Genomic DNA, 23020 nt, shown 5'->3' with positions numbered 1-23020 from the left:
GAGTTCATAGTGACATAGAATTCTGTAGTTTAATTTCAGTCTATATATACATCAAGGAGACAACATCGAATTTTACTATATATTTTTAACACATTAATCTGCAGAATCTGCAATAAAAGTACCGGCTCGTGGATGAGTTGGGGCATAACTCATACGTATATTCTTTTTTGCTGTTGTTAAGTTAGGTATCCTTTTAAATCCTTTATTATGGTTTTACTCAAGTCTGTCTGGTAATTCAACATTTAAAAATAAATATTTAGGACTGTGCATGCTCTTCCACTTTCTTTTCCCTTGGCACTACAGCCCCAGCGGGCCTAGGCCTACCTCCATGAACTTCTCCGTTCACTTCGATATTTCTAGATCTTACACATTCAGTAGGACTCCTTGAGCGGGTGATCAGTTCGTCGCAAGGCCTCTACCTGTACACAGACACAGAAAAATATACACACACAAACTAAACATCCATGCCCTGAGTGGGATTCGAACCTACGATCCCGGTTTCCAAGCGAGCGAAGACAGTACATGCCTTAGACTGCTCGGCTACCGTGACCGGCAGTGTATAAGAATAATATATAAGAGTTCAGTTCGTACCTCACAGGAAACAGATCCGAACCCACGATCCCGGCTTCCGAGCGAGCGAAGACAGTACATGCCTTAGACTACTCGGCTACCGTGACCGGCATGCGCTTCCATTAGCGGAGTTTACATTCCGGACTGGCCAAAACGGGGTATTTTGGCCACGACGATCATACACATCACTGACTCGATTGGGGCACTTCGGCCGTTAAAGTTTAATCACTTGGGACAAAGCTAAATCATGACACCTGAGCCCATCTCAGCAGCATATTTAAAAAATCCCTCACTTCAGTCTGTGGGTTCATATATGTTATCTTCACCTAGCGTTTCTAGGCAACGGCTCAGTAAACACGTTCCCGTGGGAACAAATACATGGAACAATAGAAGAATTGTTGGACGCGTGTGTCTGTGAGTCAATGTATCCCCCAATCGTTCTTATGTAACAACTCGATAAATGAAAAGAATTGTTGGAGACGGCGTTTTCTATGTGGCCAGTGTCTGGGCTTGCTGAGCTGACACTCGCGAATAAATACTGACATTTGCCGGTTATATATCTTCCAATTAATCATGACTCGGCACATGCTATGTAATATTTCCTAACAGTTGATAGGGTATTATATGACACCACACGCAATGAGTAAAGAAGTACAGCGAAGCATGATTTACTCGTACTATTACTTCATTGATCTGCATAATTTTTTCCCACCAAAAATCCTGCTCCCTTTTTGCTCAGTCCCTAGCCACTCATTGTAGGCCCTGGCCGATGTCTTAATGTTGTGGCACGCCACATTCATGTTTCTGATGCGCTGAGGTGATCTGTATCATCTGTACCTCTGCCTATAAATATTGGTACTGACCTCAGTAATGGGGGATTCCTTCTGTAATTATATGGCCGATCTGGCACCTTGCCAGCATAAGCGTGGGAGAGGACAACTCAGGCTGGGGATCGAAGAGGAGAGGTGGAGGAAGGGGAACTTGAAATGAGTCATTCTGTAGTCGCTTCCTTGAATTGTTCCGTGTCCAGTCTGCTTGTATATGTTGATGTGGATTAGATATCTGTCGCTATGGGTAGATGTGCGTGGTTCCGTTGCTGTAAGAGGGATGTGAGTATTTTTCTTTTGATAGCATGATCATTGCTATGTTGGCATTGAATGAAATACAAAGAACGCATGGGTATAAATGGGCACCTACTGATTGCATGGGACCAAAATAAGTGCTCATTTACACGCGTAAGAAAGAAGCATAATAAAAGTAGGTCAGATAAAGACAGGTTCCACACAGTTTGATGAACACTGTTTTCTTGAATGCTAGGCCATATAGTGTAGTACAGGTAGATGGCTAGTGACGTTTCGGAGGAACATGTTTCAGTCTTCAGGGCAGAAGGAGGTACACGTCTAGTCAGGAGCAACCCTCCCCCGGAGAGCAGTTAGCTGCCTCCCGCGGTGACTGTGAGGGAGAAAAAAGTATTAATCAGTATTGTATAATAAAAATCTGCTCATTTCAGTGTGTATATTCATCTTTGTGGTTGAGTCCGCGGCCCATTTTGCGTTACCTTTAGGAATTATTCGGGAATAAGGCACAGTGGTTACTAGATATACCACCTGACGTAACATTCATCAAAACTCTGCATTTTGCCACCAAGGGCGTGTTACGTATATGTGTTTTCGTGTTATTCTGGGAATTAATAGTGTTTAATACCGTAAACAGTATTAACCGGCTGGTCTTTGAAATGTTGACACACACACACACTCTGTGCTATAAAAGAAGTTTTAGTCCATGATTCAGGATGCTGTAGTATTAAGTTTCTTATTTCCGCCTGTATCGCGCTATTGCAGTTGCCCAAATTTTGTGTATGCATACATAATTTCGAAATCTGCGTTTGTTTTCATTATATGCAGGCGATGGCTGGTAGACTTCAAGATATGACATACATTTAGTAATCATTGTAGAGACAAGTTTTATCTTATGTGTATTTCTTATTCATTTTAATATTATAGGGAATAATTCTGGTCGAGTTCTATTGAAAAATAATCTTCTTGAAATTAAACACATTATGGATTAAGCAGCGTTTCTTTCGAAATAAAATGGAGCAAGCATCGCGTACTATAGGCTATTGATCTGTCGCCTGTATGAAGTTTCGATTACACTTTGTTTGTAAACCCATACAATTACTTCCATACGGCACATTAAAAGGGTTAATATTACTAATACCCATTCCTTGGCTTTACTTAATGTTTTTAAAACTGTGGTTATTTGTCTGCTACTGTGATGTATAATTATAGCGAGAGAGAAAGTCAAGTTATTTTTGGCATGAAAATACTTCCGATGTTCCACTTACCAGCTGTGTAGACCATCGAAAGTACATATAAACTTCAGATATCCTTCATGAGCTTTGCCCACTGTCAGGATTCATTTTAATGATTCCTGTATGCAGAAATCGAAATAACGTAATGGCAACAGCCTGTTGAACGTAACGTTCTATTACTATTCACACCGGACCAAGAAGAGCATTCTTTACGATTAAATTTCTTCAAAGTTGCTCGGCTTCTGTTAGTATGGGCAAACGCCGATAAAATTTCGATTAGAATAAGTTCGGAAATGTGCACATACCGTAACGATTCCCACTATTTTGCGAAGGTGGATGGTCTTTGTTTAGTTATTTCGGAAACCGCAAGAAAAAAAATATATTGGACATCAAATATGTCTTTCATGTTGTTGGTGACACTTTCGGGCCCGATTTTTTGCTAGCTACGCTCCCAATCGCGCAGTGCACAATACTGTTCGCGTTTTAAGGTGGTCGTCGTGGTCCAGGATTTTCTTGGGACAGTGCAGTGTTATGTTGGATATAAGGTTCTTACAGCGGTGACTGGGGGCACGCGGTAGCGTAGTTGGTTGAGGCACTATGCTACAAGCCAGAAGGTCGCGGGTTCAAGTCCCGATGAGGTCATTGGATTTTTTCAATTGACCTAATCCTTCCAGCCGCACTATGTTCTTGGGGTCGATTCAGCCTCTAACAAAAATGAGCGTAGGGCTGACAACTTTGCCGCCATCTGTGAGCCGATTGTCTATAAAATGTGGGAACCGCAACATCTCACAACCCTATGGACCTCCACGCCCTGTTACAGGCCATGGAGACTTTACTTCTTTTACTTTTACTGCGGTGACTATAAAGAGTACTGTTCTTCTGGGATGTGTTTATATGTAGTCCGGTAGTTCACCGACGTTTCCTTCTGTCTTCAGGGTCGAGTAAGCCTTATGCTACTGCTTGCCTTACTGTTTGACCTTGAAGACTAAGGAAGTATGTTACATCGAAATATTAGTGACCTTCTGGTGCATCTAATAGTGTCAGATGTCACAATCAGTAAGGTGAAAAAGTAAAGTCATCCTTGTGCCATGAAGACATGGGGGAGTGGATATATAGAACCACCCTTTCCTGACCTTGGCACTAGTAGGATGTGAGTGGTCAGCTTCACTCCCCAACCACAATTTAGTACTCTTCACAATAACATTTTCTTTCATTCTGATGATTCTTAAAATTGTTTATCATCACATCACTGTGATATGTCCTTGCAATATGCATATGGACATAAAATATTACTGCTCATGCATTCCGACTCCAGGTAACATTTAATATACATGAAGATATTAAACTTTTCACTTTGAAGTGTGTAAAAAATAAATGCTTATTAATATATGTAAAGTTTATAGGAGGATGAGGTGGGCAGGTCATGTAGCACGAATGGGGGAGACGAGGAATGCGTATAGGATATTGGTGGGAAAGCCAGAAGGATAGAGACCACAGGGAAGACCAAGGCATAGGTGGGTGGACAATATTAAAATGGATCTTAGAGAGATAGGATGGGATGGTATGGATTGGATAGATCTGGCTCAGGATAGGGACCAGTGGAGGGCTCTTGTGAACATGGCAATGAACCTTCGGGTTCCATAAAATACTGGGAAATTCTTGAGTAGCTGCAGAATTGGTGGCTCCTCTAGAGGGGCTCAGCTCCATGAATAAGTAATTAAGTAAAGTTTATAGGAACTAAACCTTGATTTTGTAAAACATAGAAATTTTTCAGGAAGATCTAACTCATAATTACAAGAACAGAAATACAATGAAGTCTAAAACAGACATAAATTGGTGAAATAACACAGTCTTTGTGTGATGTGGAGTAGGAATATGCAGGTTTGGTTGGTACATGGTAAAACAGAATGAACCCACATGTGCAATGAAAAGTCCACTGTGCCCTTTGTCACTTAGGTTGAACTGGGATTGTCAAGTGCAGAGCCAGAGGGCAGTGATAATGAAGGCTTCTCCCAGGAATGGTTTGATGAGAACTGTGGTTTTATTTACCCAAGACAAGAAGCAGAAGCGTTGCCGCTACAGCAGCTACGAATCGAACAAGAGGCAAGTGGCAAGACTCCCTTCCAAATAAGAGTAGTAGAAATGCTGTTCTCATTGATGTGTTGGTAATCATTAGCCTTCCCATACACATTAACATATTAAATGAAATTCAGGATCATTTGTGACTGTCGTTGATTTCTTACCGCAACCAGTCTAGAAACTAATTGATCATACCATGTAGGACATAAAACATAAAAGTGAGGAAGCTTCCAGTTGCATTATGTTCAGAAAGTTTCTTGAAAATCACTGATTTGCCTCAAATATTATTAGATGCAGATATGATGGCACAGGAAAACAAAATGTTATTTTATGAAAAACAATATTTTCTTTCCCAGATCCAAGAACTTGAAGAGGCCCAAGAACCACTGCCGTTCAATTGCCACGAGATCCCAAACAAAGCATCTCCACCTTACTTTCCACCAAGGCAGACCTCCAGAAGCCTGCTAGCACCTATCCCCAGTGTGTCACATATACTATTGGGAAAACAGGACTTCACCAAGGAATCTCTCTTCATTCCTTCAACAGCTGAGGAACTTACTTCACTGACTCTGAACATGATCAGTTACTTGTATAAGGTGCTCACATTTAGTGGTGATATAGAGCATACAGAAGTTCTGCCTGTATGTTATGACAGAAATTCTGTTCCCACGTGTGATGTTCAAAGGTCTAGCAGAAGGATATTTAAGATATTGGTTTTTGATTTAGTAAAAGACATGGTAAAAGAAGCTTATGGCTGGACAAGGGAGACCCCAAGTGCACCATGGGAGTGGCCTGCCTTCTCACATAAGAGAAGTAAACCACTCCCAAGATCCAAGGAGATGTTGCAAGATGTGATCTTGAAGCAAGTGCTTGTTCTGTTTGGCTTTGTACCTGAAGCATATAAAGAAAAGCTTGTCATTCGGTGGAGTTGTAAGGAGAGAGATTATATAGACAAAATTCTCATCAAGGAATGTCATGAGGAGGAATCTGCATGGACCAATTATGATGAAGATGAAGTGACTGTGAAAAATGAAATAACATTAGGAATTTTGGACTCCTTACTTTACGAGACTGTGCAAATAATTTTACATGCTAGGAAGACAAAATATAAAAAGTCGTATGAACTAACACTGACATAGCTGTTTCTAGTCATTTCCAGATATAAGGTTGTGAGCAACAGATGTTTACTGAAAATACCAAAGAAATCATCACAAAGATACTTTCATTCTGGCTGTCATTTCACTACTACTACATCAGGGCTGTCCATTTTATATGGTCTTTGAAGAGTGACACTGTGCCTTTAGCAACTAAATAATCATAAGCAAAAGTGTAAAATGGTGGTACAAAATATTTTTATACTAAAGTGAAATACAAAATGATTCCTCAGAAAGAACATTGAAGAGCTTCTGATAAATCTCTGAGCTGCTCAGTTGGAAGGACCAGACACTGTCCTTGTCTAACTGGACTGCTATCAAGTAATTTCTCCATTCCCAAGTCCTGTCACAATTCATTGCATTATGTGTACATATGAATATAATAGGTCTGTGTATTGTAAAAAGCAAGTCCATATTAATGTTTTTTTCTAATCATGTTTTATAACTTTCTGTAAAATGTATATAGTGCTGTGTGCAGTGTGTCTTATAGGGCACAACAATGACAAGTGGATTTGATTATCCAAGTGTATAAGTAACGGTTATCTGCAACAGAATCAACGTTTTCCCAAATAATGCATAGGCATACATATGTAAGAACGAAATATAAGTCTTATTGTTAATATAATGGTAAACATATTTATAACTACTTTACACACATCAGACCGCCTCTGTGGTGTAGAGGTGCTGTAGCACACGTCAAGTCTTGAGGTCACACAATAAGTCTTCACTGGCTGACTTCTCAGCTATTGCGCACTATCACATAAAATCTTCTAATTACATGTTCAGGTCTTCTTCCTCCTGCGGCTCACTCCAAGAACTAACTCTAACTTCAACTGACTGCTGTTCTGTCTGTATCTGTCATTATATAGCCTCTGCACTGACCACACAGAAAGCAGCCTATATTGTTGGAACATGTTTACCGACTGATTGCATAGCAATGGTCACTGCACAGACTCCACTGTTGCGTGACGTCACTCATAGAAAGGCAGAGGTCATGTGACTCCCACTCACTACTGCAGTATGATGTCATCATACCTGCACGGGAGTCTTGTTTACCAGCTGGCACTTAGAAGCGGGTTGCAACCTCGTTCCACATCCCATCGTCCAACAGTTTGACATGTCACATGTATACGTGTATGTATGTATATGATATGTATATGTCTTAAATCCAAACCTACTGTTTATGCATACATATATACAGATCAAACAGTAGGTTTGGATTTAAGAGACTAATTACATTTCACTATCGATCACAGTAGCCGCACAGTCTAAGGCATGAACCGTCTCCGCTCAAGTACTGAGATCGTGGGTTTGAATCCCACTCGAAGCACAGATGCCTGTGTGCATTTATTCTTCGTTTGTGTTGTTCTGTGTGCAAACAGCGGCCTTGTGATGGGCTGATCCCCCATCCAAGGAGTCCTACTGACTGTGTATACATTAAGAAACTGAAAAAAGCAGCCAAGGTCCACAAGGGCTATAAAGCCATAGATAAATTACATTTCATTGCATCAAGTACATCATGTGTCCTTCTAAGTGCAATGTATACACCAAACAAGGACACATTAATGTTGTTGTTCTAATGATATAGCTTTTCCGTGTACTGTACAGTCCTGTTGCACTTTATGTGAGTTTGAAATACTACGATATAAAAAATATTAACAAAATATCACTTTATATGAAAAAGTTTGAAATTACGTGAATCCCAAAAAATTCGGAAAGAATAATTTTATTTTCATGAGAAAACTTGCCATGATTTATACAAGGTCTTTAGGAATGCATACTCACATAATACAACCATACTGTATGTGATTTTCTAGGTTCTCATGCTATGTACAGGCCTACTACACATGTAAGTGTGTAGTATGCATCATCATGTTAATATGGTGGTGAATGTCATGACATCTTGACATAAATCAAAACTACATCAAGAACAGGGACAACAGATACCATCAGTAACGCAATATGCTACTCTCGATAACCTCTGAAGATACCTGAACAGCATGTGCACCTGTGAGTGAAACCAATTTAAAAATTAAAATGGATACAATGTTCAGGTGATAGTCAACCAGGGAATCACAAGCGAATGTTATCATATGGTATGCCCATTCCTCCTATTCTTAGAACAGTGCAACCATTGTATAGAAGGGCCTCAGTTCTCTGTGTTAAAGTAGCTGGGAATCATAATGCAGACACACACATCCACCATCCAACGTACAGTTGTAAAATGTCTGTGGCACATTTCATAGCTAAATATAATATCAGACTGAAGTTGAGTATATAAAAATTATGAAACTTATTCTAAAAATGTAAACAGAGTGCATATGTATAAACTGGTTATTTCAAAACTTTGAATATTTGTAAATGGGTTAATTCTCAACAATCCAGTTTTTATCTGCGGCTTATACCTTAAAACTGCAGTAAATACAACTTATTTTCTGAACCACTGTATCTCGGATATTTAAGGGCATTTAAAAACCGAGGCCAGCACCTAGTACACCGGGGGTTTAAATGCCATCTCCTAAAGGATATTGTGATTGGATTGTGACTGTGTGAAATGGAAGCCATAGTTTTTCTTAACACATAACTGTTTTACTCATACAGGAAGATGTGGGCATAACAACAGGTTATGACTTGCAAATCAGTCTCATTCACTGCCACTTCTCATTCTGTATCACACTAATAAAATGTTAAGTAGCATGGTCACAAGTATATGTGTTCTAGGCACAAGTCACAAGTATAATTCACATTTCAGTAAAGAGTATGTCACCAGATTTAACTTACTGCAAGCCATGATGAATATCAGATTCACTGAACTTACATTACCAAACCTAGACAAATCAGCTACAAGTTTTGAGTCTTTCTAATCATGCTTCCTACTACATTAGTAATTGAAGTGTAACAGATTGGGTGTAGTGGTATCCATAACTCCATACAGCTGAAAGGTGCTGACTGCAGGTGAACTAGTCTTGGTGGTAAAAGGTATTGATTCAACCATACCACCAGTTTGCAGGTTTCGAGAGGAGACGGCTGGAACTGTGTTGTCTGTTGCTTCAGTAGGAGGACTATAGTTTATCACAGATGTTCCTGCATTAAAAAAAATACTCTCATCACTATGTACAAGTCTTCCCAACCCTAAATGGAATTCACAGTTATCTGGACCAGAACAGGCTTAAGCACTCCAAATATTAACGTTAACTTAAATGGATAGACTTGAAAGGATTCTGACGATGGTGTATACTGTACTTCTTTTGGCTCATTTTGGACTTCACCCATCGTCTGGTATGTAAAAGACAAAAAGAAAAAACAACGTTTCGGTGACTGGATCTGTCTCCGTCTTCAGGTGGATAGGGAAGGATAAACCTACTCAGTTGGGCCCCTTAGAAAGAGCTAGTCTCAATCACTGGACAAACCCCGGTCTGTAGGAACCAGTATAATATTAGGACCGTCTTCAAAACTAAACACACTTTACGATCTTCGCTCGTGAGAACGAGACCAAAAAGGGATCCTCAACAGACGGCACAGTGCGTCTATAGCATTCCCTGTCAATGTGGCAGAAGCTACATTGGTGAAATAGGCAGACCACTGGCTGTTCGAATCCGTGAACACAAGCACAATCTCAAGCATGGTCTTCTAGAGAAAAACAGGTTGGCTTAGCATGCATATGAAGAAGGTCACAGGGTAAGCTGGGATGAAGCTAGGATCTTGGAGGTTGAAAGCAACAGCAGATACAGAAAATACAAAGAATCAGCTCATATGGCATGTTCATCCAATCCGATCAGCCAACCCAGTTTGCATATTTCTCCCATATGGATCCCCCTCATCAATGAAGAGGTTAACAAATCAAAAATGTAATTTTATGAATATTAGTGGTTCCACTACTCCTGCAAGTTTTGTTCCAGGGATTAGTCTGATTCCCGGAAGTCGCCATGGTGGCACGATTCTTTATCCACGCAGATTAGGCACGCATTATCCAGTTCTTACTTTTGTTTTTAACTGAATTCATGGAGTATAACCTATACTTCTCTTTCTTTACATTGTTGACAAGTTCATGCTTGGCACAAATTTTCTATCATGTTTTTACTGTGATTTTATCCTTTCCTCCCACTGATGGAACCGGTTGTCGGTTGTTCATAGGTTGTTTTTCTACAGACCAGGGTTTGCCCAATGATTGAAACTAGCTCTTTCTAAGGGGCCGAACTGAGTAGGTTTATCCTTTCCTATCCACCTGAAGATGGAGACAGATCCAGTCTCTGAAACGGNTTTCCTCCCACTGATGGAACCGGTTGTCGGTTGTTCATAGGTTGTTTTTCTACAGACTGGGGTTTGCCCAGTGATTGAGACTAGCTCTTTGTTAAATGTAACCTCAAAGTCTCAAGTGTCATCTTTCTAATTTGCTGGCATACAAAAATGTTTAATACAAATTATATAGGTACATTTATGGTCTACTTCCATATAAAATTTCACTTGTTTAACTTAAATAGTAACCACCATCAAGCCAAAAGTTAAAGATATATTTTACACACCCACCAAATTGTTTTTCACATTATATAAAAAATTAACAAAAGTTTCCCAATTTATCACACAGAATTTTGAGGGCTTTACATTGAGTAACGCTAGTGTCATTCAAGTCTCAGAAGTTTTCATAGCTTGCACATTGATATTATTGAATGCAGGATACTGATAAGTACAAAGGTGGGGTGGTGTGTAATGACATGATGTTCACGAGATATCATAAAAATTTGCTAAAAGATGGATGTGAAGCCATAAGGCAACTTTTTGTTGTGAACTAAGAAAAGGAGGCTTACAGGTAAGGTAAACCTGTCCCTGTGCTTAACTAATTAAGCACTACACCAAGAAGGCACATGGAGGAGTGGATGTATAGATCCACATTTTCTTGACCTTGGCAGTAGTTGGAGGTGAGTGGTCAGCTTCACATCCCAGCCACTTTACCCCCGGGGAAAAGAGTCCCCAGTACCATTTGGAAAGGAGGCCTTATGAGCCCTAGAGCCAGTCTGGATGATGTTGAGAAGAGAAAATTTTTGACCCTACTGGGACTCGAACTCCGACCCCTCGGTCATCCAGCATGTAGCCATCCGCTACCCTGACTAGGCTATCCTGGCCTCCAAGAAAAGGAGACTAGAACAATTAATTACACTATAATCTGAATAGGAAACATACATCAGTGATTATACGAAATGAGCAATATAAAGTATTGTGAACTGCAGAATTTTATGCAGGTGTAGTTTTCATGAGTTTGCATGAATGTGGGAGGGACATTGTATAAGCTCTACGATCTAAGACAGGATGATCATGAGAGCAAACGTGGGTCACGGAGTTCAGTTATTTTTAAATTTCAATGTGGTAATGTCACATTTTACCCATATATAAGAAATTACAGAATTAAAACTTTTTGATGACATAATTTCATATTTGTTAATAATATGTAAATACCTTGTGTGGTTGTGTTGGCTGCAAGAGCTGACTCTGGTAGAATAACAATGTTGCTGAATGTAGTCTGCCCTCTGCCCTGCAGGTTGACACTGATATTAGTCAAGGGCTCAAAATCTCCATTGGAGGCCATCAATGAAATGGTGGGTTGTGGATGGACATTCTCTGTGATGACTGTAAAGCAACATCGGTGCTTGTAAGTGATATCTTGGTAGGACTCTTATGTGCAGTAAACACTGCTGCCATTACTTTTCAATACATGTGGCAAAACTGTTAGGTGCAAAACACTTAACAGTGAGCGCCATCTGCGGCTCTGCATACATCACACTTGTAGTCTGCCTCTTGCCATATGCACTGTAGCATGTACGCTGAAACATTTGCAATTGCTGCAGTGACCCATGCTTTCATTTCATCCATCATGTTCACTCTTTGGCTGTACACCTTGTCTTTCACCCAAAAATGAGGGTGCCATGCATTCAGTCCTCTTCCTACATCAACCTGGAAAATTCACATTCAAACACTCATGGACAAGGTGAGCAAAATGAACAGGTGCACCATCTAGCTGAATAAGATTGCTGCTGTTGTTGAGCTGCAGAGGACCATAATTTTCCAACAAGTCTAGGAATGAGTTGCTTGTATTAATGTCTGCTATAAAGAAAAAGGGGCTGATGACTTTCACATGTCAATGCACAGCACTTTAGGACTATCCCATTCATGTTCTAAATGTTCTCTAGGAGGGTCAATCCTCCAAATGACACAGTTATGCTGACTGACACATCCAGAGATGTTAAATTCTGCCTCATCAGTGACGAAAATATGACTTAAGAAAATATCATTTTCCAAAATTTGTATGCATGTGTGTAGCAAACTGCATTCTAAGCCATTTATCACATGCTGTAAGTTTCTGAACTACCTGTAATTTGTGTGGTTTAAATGTAAGCTCTTCTGAAGAACTGTGGACAGTCATTTGCAGCATCTGTATCTCTGCACTTGCTTGGCAGATCAACCTCTTCAGTCTCCATATGAAAGTCTGGAAACCCAATCTACATAGTCATCAGATCTCCTAGGCTGCCCTCTCTCATTGCTTGTTTTGTTAACAGCTCACCAGAAGTTACTTTCCAAATATTCCTCATACAATATTGTCATTATTAAAATATGTTTAAATGAAACCTATAATAAAGTGTGTATAGCTAAACATTTGTCTGATACATTTGCAATTCAAAATGGTCCAGGACAAGGAGTAGCTTTACTATAATTGCTTTTGNTGCCTTTTGACTTTGCTTTAGAATATACCATTATGAAGGTCCAGGAAAACTAGATGGGACTGAAATTAAATGGGACAAATCAGCTGCTGTTCTGTGCGGGTGATGTAAATCTATTGGGAAATAACATAAATAACATAAGGAAAGACATAGAAGCTCTAAGTCATGCTAGTATGGATGTTGGTCTAGAAGTATATGAAGAGAAATCTAAGTATGTCAGCAGACTACAGGACAANCGTTGCTTGCAACCGCATTAATGAAATTATTTATGAAGCAGTAAAATAATATGAAAAACAAGATACAGGAAGCGACAATAACAAATCAAAATCTGATTTAGGAGGAACTAAAGAGCAGACTGAATGTGGGTAATTCTTTCAACGATTCAGTTCAGAACCTTTTTCTTTCTTGTCTCTGTCTAAAAACATAAAAATTAAAATATACAAAACTATAAGAAAACCTGTAGTTTTGTATTGGCATGAAACTTGTTCTCTGACATTAAAGGAACAACTGTATACTGACAGTATTTGGGAATAGGGTGCTGAGAAGAATATTTGGACTGAAGATAGATGAAACAGTAAGTTGGATGAGCTTCATAATGCATGCGCTTCACCAAATATAATTTGAATGATCAAGTCAGGCGATACAAAATGGAAAGGGCACGCAGCATGCATGGGGTGAAAAGAAATACATACAGGGTTTTGGTGGGAAAGCCAGAAGGAAAGAGACCACTAGGAAGATGTGGCAGGATAATAGCAGGATATATCTCAGAGGAACAGGATGAAGTGTTATGGACTAGAGTCATCCTGCTAAGATATGGACCAGTAGAGGGCTCTTATGAACACTGTAAAATGTTGGGAAATTCTTTAGTAGCTGAGCAACTGAGAGCTTCTCAAGAAGGATAACACCATGGAGATAGTGAATGAGTGAGTGAGTTAGATAATCAGTCAGTTATATAGGTGATAGGTCTGAGTAATATTCTGTACACCACTTGCCATCCTAAGCATAATGGAATTCAAACTATAGACCACCCAGGTGGGGCTCATTCACAAGTTATTATTTCTCTCAAAAACACCTATAATGTTTTTTTATCAAATTTCACAGATTTATAGTACTGATATTCCCAAATAAAATTGCAGTGTTATTTTTTCCTTCGAATAACAATCTGCTCTCTATGGCCGTTATCATGGACTAAAAACTGTTTATATTTAAGACAGATAATCTTTATTAAATATTAATTTTAGGATGGCTGTGATCCATCAAGCATATAAGGGAAAGTATGTGCAGCTTTTGCATGAATTTTTTCCTTGATTATGAAAATGCTTGATCTTGATATACAATGACAGACAATGTTTCACCTGATGGTGATGATGTGGGCAGCTCCAAGATATGCAGCACTTGCTGAGCACCACTTCTTGTTACCAACTCTCCACCACTGTCATTTGCATCAGCTGGGGCCAATACTGTCACTGTTTCAATGTTCTTGGCTGACTGAGCTGCTTGCACTGGAATTGAACTTATGGGCAGCTGCTGAACCTTGTTCATCTTCAGTCTCACCTCCTGCATCTGTTGTTGCAGTTGAATTTGTTGTGCTGAAAGTTGTTTCTGCAGCTCAAGTAGCTTCTGCAAATGGCAGGAAGCTTGTTGTGGGGTCAGGGAGTCTAGTTCTTCTCTGTGTGGAAGGTGAATATTGGCAACATTTGTTAAGGGTGAGGAAGGAGTATCTTCTTCAGTGTTGCCCATCTTCTTTGATTTATCTGTTAACAGTAAATATATTCCAAATCCCACTTATTATATTATATAATTTTATGTATTCTTTACACAAAGTGACCAAGCAATTTCACTGAAACAGGACAGTTTCCAGCTTGTATTTCAGAAGGACACAGAGTATCCTGACTGACACTTCCTTCAGGATATCCATGCAAATGCTGGGATAGTCGTTTCCAATAACAAGTAGACAAAAGTATAAACAGAAATCATGGATTACCACTGGTATAAGAATTTCTTGTAGAAACAAAAGGATATTATATGTTGAAGCAAAAAAAAGTAACAACCCTATAATAGTGACCTATTATAAGAACTGCAAAATATTAATTAGAGTGATAAATCTAGCTAAGATGACATATGATAAACAAATTAAATATTAAAAAAAATAGAGCTAGAACCACCTTGAGAATAATAAATGGTGAAGTGTTAAAGAAAGGAAATAGAGAAAATATTCAAACCTTGGACACTGAAGGTAAAAAGAATACTAATTTGAACGATATTGCTGAAATATTTAATAGGTATTTTAGTGGTTAATATACATAAATATATAAAAGGAAATGGTGAAAATAATACACCTAAAACTACAAATTATATGACATACTTGACTGATGCATTTGAAAGTCCACTACCTAGCATAAAAACTATAAAAACTACAAGTAGGGAAATAGAGAGGATTATATAGTCCCTAAAATTTAGTCAAACCCATGGATATGATGAAATTTCAAATAATATACTCAAAGCCTGTAAAATCTTTATTAGTGAACCTATAAGTTACTTATGTAACAGGGCTATGCATGAGGGTATTTTCCCAGACAGATTAAAATATGCTACAATTATACCAATATACAAAAAAAGGTGATAAAAACTTAGAATCAAATTACAGACCTACATCCATATTGACATCTATTAGTAAGATATTTGAGAAGGCAATGCATAGTAGATTGTTAAAAGATTTGAATGATAATAGTATATTAAGCAAATACCAGTTTGGATTTAGAGAAAATCAAGCGACTGAAAATGCAATTTATAGACTTATCTCTCGAATACTAGACTCATTAAATAAAAAATGCAAGTCTGTGGGATTTTCTGTGACTTAGAAAAGGCTTTCAATTCTGTTAGCCATGATATATTATTAAATAAATTGGGGTGTTATGGAATAAAAGACAATACGACCTATATAAGTCATATCTATCGAATAGAAAACAGAGAACTGCTATCTCCAATGGGACAAACAGTAGTAAACTAAACTCTCGATGGGTTAAAGTAACTAATGGTGCCCGGCAAGGGTCGATACTGGGACCACTGCTGTTTATAATATATATAAATGACCTACCCAAGGTTTTAGAGACTAAGAGTATTCCCATTCTATTTGCTGATGATGCCAGTTTTTTAATCTCTCTGGACAATCCAATAAAACTTAAAAATATAATAAATGAAGTATATAAAATGCTGGAGGACTGGTTTAAAAAAAATTTAATGTCACTTAATATAATGAAAACATATTATATAAACTTCACTGTAAAAAATAATGTAGTTAGAGAAATGGGAGACATAGGAACGGTCTTATTAAATACAAATCACATTACATTTCTTGGCCTGACTATCCAAAATGATATAACTTGGGATAGACATATAGATGAGATAATAAAGAAACTAAATACAGCTTGTTATATGATAAGAAATGTAAAACCAGTGGTGTCTGTAAAAACATTAAAAAGTGTTTATTATTCATACTTCCATTCTGTTATGACATATGATATAATGTTTTGGGGTAACTCAGCGCAAGCTGAAAGAGTTTTTAAGATACAAAAGAGAGTTATAAGAATAATAAAAGGATGTGGCTACAGAGAGTCATGCAGAGAACTGTTTAGGAATATGAATATATTTCCTTTAAGATCACAGTATATATATTCTCTGCTGATGTTTGTAGTAAATAATAGAGAAATATTTGATACAAATATGGATCACTATGAAATAAATACTAGACATGATATGGATATACATGAGCCAGGTAAATTTGATGAAATATGGTAATGGGGTAATTCACATGGCCGTAAGGATTTACAATGCACTACCTAATAAAATTAAAATAACTTCTAATGATATAAATAGGTTTAAAAACAATTTAAAGCAATTTCTTTATTTAATTCTTTTTATACACTGGATGAATATTTTAAGAGATAATGCTTACACAACTATATAAATATATAAGATGTTGAGTAGTACAGTAAATGGATAATAATCGTGAATGTATGATAACCATACTTATAACTGAATGTTTTTATATGTTGGATTTGTTGTATATGTTAAAGCTATATGACCAAAATATTCTGTTACTTATGATGGAAACTTTTATCTTAAATTTTTATTTTAAATGATAATTTTGAATGTACTGTGCTAGAGAGTAATTGTATTATGATGTAAACAAACACTGTCATATATTATAAGTTTTTGACAATTGCTTCATAGTATTATCAAGATAAATTGACACAATTCTGTATCTAAGGCTTTAGCCTACTATAGATGTAATGGAATAAGGAAGAAATAATAATAATAATAATAATAATAATAATAGTAATTTAAATAAGGTCATGTTGATTGGTGTTTAGTGAGTAATCTGAAAAATTAAGAATATGTATTATAATATTAAAAATGTTATTTTTGTGTGGCGTTTTTGCATTAGTTACAACCACCTGTGTGTACTTAGTGTTCATCATCCGTTGTCAATTTTGTTGTCTTATGTTGGAGTGTTTATTCTGTGGGAATCTTGGATTGAGGTTGCTATTTATAGCTGTGTGTGTAGCACTCACTGATTATTCTGTTGTTCTGCATGGAAGTGTTATATCATGAGTTCTTCTTGAACGGATGTTGCGGTTCCTAGTATTCTGAAAGATGGATTCTGTATGATGTAGCATATTGTAGTTAGAGATATGGATTGTATTAGACAGGACTTGATAGCGACCACCAGCCTACAGCTCATTCTTCCAAGACCTTGTCCCAACAGGAAAGGAAGTTTTCCACTTAGAAGCCCAAGTTTTGGCTGTTCTTTTTTGGGCTGGAGAAATTCAGGTCATACTTGGAGCATGCAGAATTCAATCTTGAGATGGACAACCAAGCTCTTATGTGGTGTATATCTCGCCTGTGTCAATTAGGCACAACAAGTCATTGAATCGTAAGACTATCCTCCTTCAAGTACAAGATATGTTATATCAGGGGTACCCAGAATGTTATTGCTGAGGCCGTCACATATGTATGACGCTGACATCCATATTCCAGTTTGTCTGGTTCTGCTCAAGCTTCTTATGTTATATGAAGATACTAACACTCAACAGAGATTCAGTCCTGTTCTTAGCTGACCAATTATCAGCAGAAGATAATGTTTCCAGGTATTGTTTGTCAGTTCTTCACTGCAGTGCTTGTTATGGTGGTCACCCAGAGGTTGTTGTTCCAAAACTTTTTTACTTTTTTTCATGCTTCTCCTCTTGATGGCTATTTAATCTAAGCAAAATTCAGTGTAACGTCTGCCAATCATTTATTTGGAAGAGGATGGATTCTGCAATTTCTACCTATTAGGACTTGTAGGGACTATGGGCTTAGTAGGCCTGCACAAAATACTCACACTCCCAGCAGTCAAAAACATCTTCCCTGACTTCTAAGTTTCAATTGGCTTCTGTTCTCTACTTCTGGTTTACATTGCTATTGCTGTTATTACATGTGTTAACTTTATTTGTTTATCATCTCACATTTTTATTTAATAAGTTTATGTTCCATATTTGATAAGTTGACTTTGTTTTCCATAGTAACCCACAATGACCAATGCTGACCTCTGGACAGCCACTTTCTTCAGCCCCAGTAGGGGGTGTGTCAGTTTAAACATGAAAAAGTGATATCTGACATACCACAAAGCTAATTTTATTTCTTCTTACTTGTGCTGTGCCTGATAAGAGAGAAAATGCATCCCAATTCTTATTCACATACATATTTATACCTACTGGAAACTTTCTTCTGCTTCTTCTTCTTTGGGTGATCGCGCCACCACTGCTTTAGGCCATGTTCTGGAGGCTCTCGTTCACCTTGTGTTCTCTTCATCTGGTCACTGACCAGACATATTGTTGCATAACTGCACCCTGAAACCAGAAAATCAGAAGAACTAAGTTGTAAGTGGAATAATGTCAGTTTCCTTATAACTTACTAAAACTTTCAGCTATATATATTATTGAGGCATGTTTCACGGCTCAACACAAAAATTGCAGTGAAAACACCAACTGACAGAAAAAACTGCTCTTGGGCAACAAGAATCAGCTAAACAAGCATTAACATCTGACTGCAGAATAGACATCTCTCTGTGACATCAACTTAATTTTACCTATCCTTAAAATTCTGTGTTTCTGACACACATGTTAAATCACAGTCTTACATTTCTCATGTTTTATGGAACACTGAACAAATAATTAAATTTAAATTTTGGATAACTGGTATAAGGGAGGAGCTGGAATAGTGCAATCTGTTTAGTGACTGGCTATGGGCTGGATGACTGAGGGGTCCAAATTCAAATCCCAGTAGGGGCAAGGTTTTTTCTTCTCCATGTCATCCAGACTGGTTCTGGGGCCCACCCAGCCTGATATCCAATGGGTACTGGGAGCTATTTCTCTGTAGTTAAAGAGGATGGGGTGTGAAGCTGACTACCCACCTCTTACTAGTGGCAAGGTCAAGACTACATGGATCTGTACGTACACCTTCATGGTATAGTGTTTAATTATTTAAGGACAGGAACAACTTTACCTTTACTGATATAAAGGAGATAGATACCAAAAGAATATTAATTTCTTAGCAATACTGATAATTTTTCATCTTAATTTCATGCTGACTTGATTTTCACATTGATGACATCAGGAGCAATATGACAGCAGCTGTGAAGGTCATTCCACAAAACCAATTCCAAAATTGTTTTGAAGGGTTGACTAGACACTGGCATCAGTGCATAGCTTCCCAAAGGGAGTACTTTGAAGGCGACCACAGTGATATTCAGCAATGAGGGATATAACACGTTTATCATGATGAGTTTGCAAACTTAATTGTCAGACCACATATGTACTGAGAATAAAGTTCCGAAATCTAACTAGTTACTTTACAAAATAACAGAGGAGTTCATGAAGTAACTGTTTCATGGCAGTTAAGATGTAAAATGTTGAGAATTTCACTATGTATTTCATATATTAACTGAACATTTGCAGTTAACAAGCATGTAGGAATGTGATAGGAATGCACTCACAGCAATCAGTGTAATGATAGGGGTGTGTGTGCATTGTAAGAAAATGGGTTTTCACACTTTACCTAGGCAAAACAATTTCATTTGGCACATCATCTGCTCTCAATTAGTCACTCTGTGAAATTCCTAAGAGTGTATAAAGTTGATTCAGCTAACTAATCAAATGACTAGGTCATTATAAAATAACAAGCTGCATGCCTTAAAAGTAACAGATGCTCATTATTAACCTCACCTACCTGTCACCATGGAAATGAATTTGTAGCAATTAGCTTTTGTACCCCCTGACGGAGTTAACATCTCTGCCAAGACTCGCCTTGCCTCACGCTGTCCTAACTTTGCTGTGGCCCGCCACACTTCTAATAGCTTGGCATGGGTTAGTACCATCTGTACACATCTGTCACTGCAGCATGTTTCATTTGCCAATTCTGACACCGGCTTCAGCAAGCCTCGAGCATTCTNCACATGTATCTCGTTTATGTCATTAGAAAGCAAAACTCTGAAAGTATTTCTCATGCCTGGCTTAAATGCATGCGCCAGATGGTGACCTTCAGTGAGCTCAGTAACAATGTCAACACCACAAGAACAGGTTCAATGTGTGTTGTGGCTAGCAGAGTTGCAATCTCTTACGGCTGTCTAGTGTCATTTTAGAATGCAATATGGACGTCAACCTCCTATACAGAAAAGAATTAGGTTCCAGAACAACAAACTGAGGACTACAGGTAGTCTGTTGCATGTAAAATCTCTTGGAAAGACATGGATCTCTGAAGAAAATGTCAATCATATGAGAAAGGCATTCCAGCTAAATCTGTGCAAATAAATTCATGCTGCTACCTTGCAGTTACAAATTCCATGTTCAACAGTGCACAATGTGCTACATAAAAGGCTCCACCTAAGAGTGTACAAGATTCAAACGATTCACGCACTAAAACTGAGTGACTAAGTAGCACGCACAAACTTCACTGTGGCCATGCTAGAAAGAACTGATGCATCACCCAATTTCCTCTGCCAAGTGTGCTTCTTGGATGAGGCAACATTCCATGTCAGTGGAGTTGTAAATAGGTACAACTGCAGGATTTGGGGCAGTCAAAATTCACATGTCACATGTGAGTTGGAGAGAGGCAGGCCCTAAGTCAATGTGTGGGCTGGCTTAATGCATGGCAAGTTGATTGGACCGTTTTTCTTTTCAGAAAAGACTGTGACCGGACATTCATATTTGGACATGCTGGAGTTGTATGCACTGTCCCAATTACCACCTCAAACTATCCTCCAGCAAGATGAGGCACCACCACATTTATGCCACCATGTTAGGAATCACCTGGACAGAGAGATGCCTGGGAGATGAATCAGCAGAGATGGACCAATCACTTGGCCTCCTAGGTCGCCAGATTTAACCCCACTGAATTTTTTCTTGTGGGGTTATGTGAAAAACATTGTCTACCAGGTTAAGATCAACGACCTTCAATACCTGAAAGCCCACATAAGGGATGCTCTGGCTATAGTAACACCAGACATGCTTCAAGCAACGTGAAACGAGGTCAAATACTGTCTGGAAACTTGTCATGCCACAAATGGAGCCCACACTGAAATTGAATGAGAAAGTTATATACTCAGAGAAAAAACTGATAGTTTCCCTTTATAATGGTGCAACCCATAAGTATGTATAATGAATGCTTTCTGAGATATAATTATTTTACTTGGATGCCTTTCATCCAGACACTCCGTATAATCATAGAAACTCACTGTTGACCCCTAACCCTAAGACAGCTGAACCTCTGCAAGCTTTCTGAAGAAAATTTTGTATGCATTTTCTACCAAAATAAAACCTAAATCATGAAAATTATTCAGTACAACTTATGTCATAGCAAAGTTCTGCCTTAAGCTTGGCGTGGAAAAGTCAGGTATTGCATTTATTCAAGAAACATGAGTCTACAGAGGATTAAGATTCTTAAATAATGCCAGAGAAATGTCAATTAAAGGTCCTTACAGTTTTGTAAAGATCCAAATTAATGCCTTGGCCTTATTTGAGTTCTGTTCCATAGACTTAGATAACAGTGAATTCCTTGATATTGAGGAAACAGTCAGCTTAAGTTACTGGAGGGTATGTCATAAAGCCCACCACCTGTGGGGAGATCAACCCTAAGCTGACTGGCAAGCACATAATATCTTATCAGGTGATACCCCTGATGAAACCTCCACGTGTTGGCCGCTTCCAGGAAAGAACTCTGTAACTTACGTTGTGGACAGACAGCCCAGGAAACAAAATCTAGGTTATCTTGCTGTAAAGTGTGCAGTGAGAGTGTGGGGAGAAGGTATTTGTTGAATCATGATGGTAGAAATATTTAATTTTGTGATCTTCATTCATTCATAACTTGTTTCAGATATAGTACATATACTGTAAAAGTCAACAACAAATTCTGCACATGAAAAACTGTCTGCCACAAAGTTACATAATGGTCCACATTACATTTATATAATAAAATATAATAAATGTAAATAAAACAAAGAAGCTACCAAAATGAGTTCTCAACTTTCTTACATTGAATTGTGCTGACATATTAGTGAATTAATTCTTTTCCACACTGATGCTTCATTTTAAAAACTTTTTTCTTACCTGTTGGGAGAAGTTTTCAGTTTCTTGTGCAAAAAATTATTTGAATACATCAAAATTCTTTGAGAAGCTCTTTCACACAAATGAAGCTCCACTCGCAGATACTGTCGATTTCTTAGAACAAATTCCTCAAACTCCTTACTTCTGCACTTCTGTAGCCCACAAGGAACTTGTGGCTTTCGCTTTTCATGTTTATCTGTCCCTGTTCCTTCTTCTGTGTTGCTCTGTAATTGGATTTATTCAAATTCTCCCTGTCACTGAGAAAATTATGCACTCCATTTTGGTAAGACAAAATACTAAAAAATAACTTCCATTATTAACATCTGTCTTATTGTTATATAAAATATGGAACATTACATTTTGGTGCATATATTTCATTAATTTCATGAGCAAAAAATAAGCACTGTCATAATATTTGAAATACTTCTGATGGTTTCTCTGAAGTACATGGATATAAAGACTACAGGAGATGCTTTTCTCTATTTCACAAAGGAAAGAAAAGAAAAATTAACATAAGAGACATGATTTTCTGAAATGCACATATTGAAAAATATT

At 38.0% G+C, this 23020-nt stretch overlaps 3 protein-coding genes across 9 annotated transcripts in view; 1 reads left to right on the top strand and 2 right to left on the bottom strand.

Moving 5' to 3' along the window:
• The first annotated feature begins 1546 nt into the window (after positions 1-1546).
• On the top strand, positions 1547-6353 carry LOC111870247 (centrosome-associated protein 350). The gene is made up of 3 exons (XM_023862366.2): positions 1547-1679; positions 4838-4984; positions 5317-6353. Exons 1-3 carry the CDS (start codon positions 1641-1643, stop codon positions 6097-6099), a joined length of 969 nt encoding a protein of 322 aa, XP_023718134.1. The 5' UTR covers positions 1547-1640; the 3' UTR covers positions 6100-6353.
• A 1194-nt stretch (positions 6354-7547) lies between these two features.
• LOC111870242 lies at positions 7548-20370 on the bottom strand. Its single transcript, XM_033753724.1, has 5 exons — positions 20094-20370; positions 18581-18715; positions 14180-14578; positions 11566-11736; positions 7548-9198 (listed from the first exon to the last, which is right to left on the bottom strand). The coding sequence occupies exons 1-5, from the start codon at positions 20368-20370 to the stop codon at positions 8996-8998; spliced, it is 1185 nt and encodes a 394-aa protein (XP_033609615.1). The 3' UTR covers positions 7548-8995.
• The window catches only part of LOC117282016, a 19934-nt gene continuing 17236 nt past the window's right edge, over positions 20323-23020 (bottom strand). For all 7 annotated transcript variants that reach the window (XM_033753727.1, XM_033753732.1, XM_033753728.1 and 4 more), the window contains one exon: positions 20323-22689. In XM_033753727.1, coding sequence (XP_033609618.1) covers positions 22465-22689 — 225 coding nt within the window. In that variant the 3' untranslated portion in view covers positions 20323-22464. The remainder of the gene's footprint in view (positions 22690-23020) is intronic.

The sequence above is a fragment of the Cryptotermes secundus genome, unplaced genomic scaffold (assembly GCF_002891405.2).
Source record: "Cryptotermes secundus unplaced genomic scaffold, Csec_1.0 scaffold75, whole genome shotgun sequence".
NCBI classification, from domain to species: Eukaryota; Metazoa; Arthropoda; class Insecta; order Blattodea; family Kalotermitidae; genus Cryptotermes; species Cryptotermes secundus.
This window is presented reverse-complemented; position numbering and strand designations above follow the sequence as displayed.

Coding starts and splice junctions, on each gene's coding strand:
- LOC111870247 (XM_023862366.2), top strand. CDS start 1,641: ATGGGTAGATGTGCGTGGTTCCGTTGCTGTAAGAGGGAT. Junction 1,680..4,837: donor TCCGTTGCTGTAAGAGGGAT/GTGAGTATTTTT, acceptor TTTGTCACTTAG/GTTGAACTGGGATTGTCAAG. Junction 4,985..5,316: donor AGCTACGAATCGAACAAGAG/GCAAGTGGCAAG, acceptor TTTCTTTCCCAG/ATCCAAGAACTTGAAGAGGC.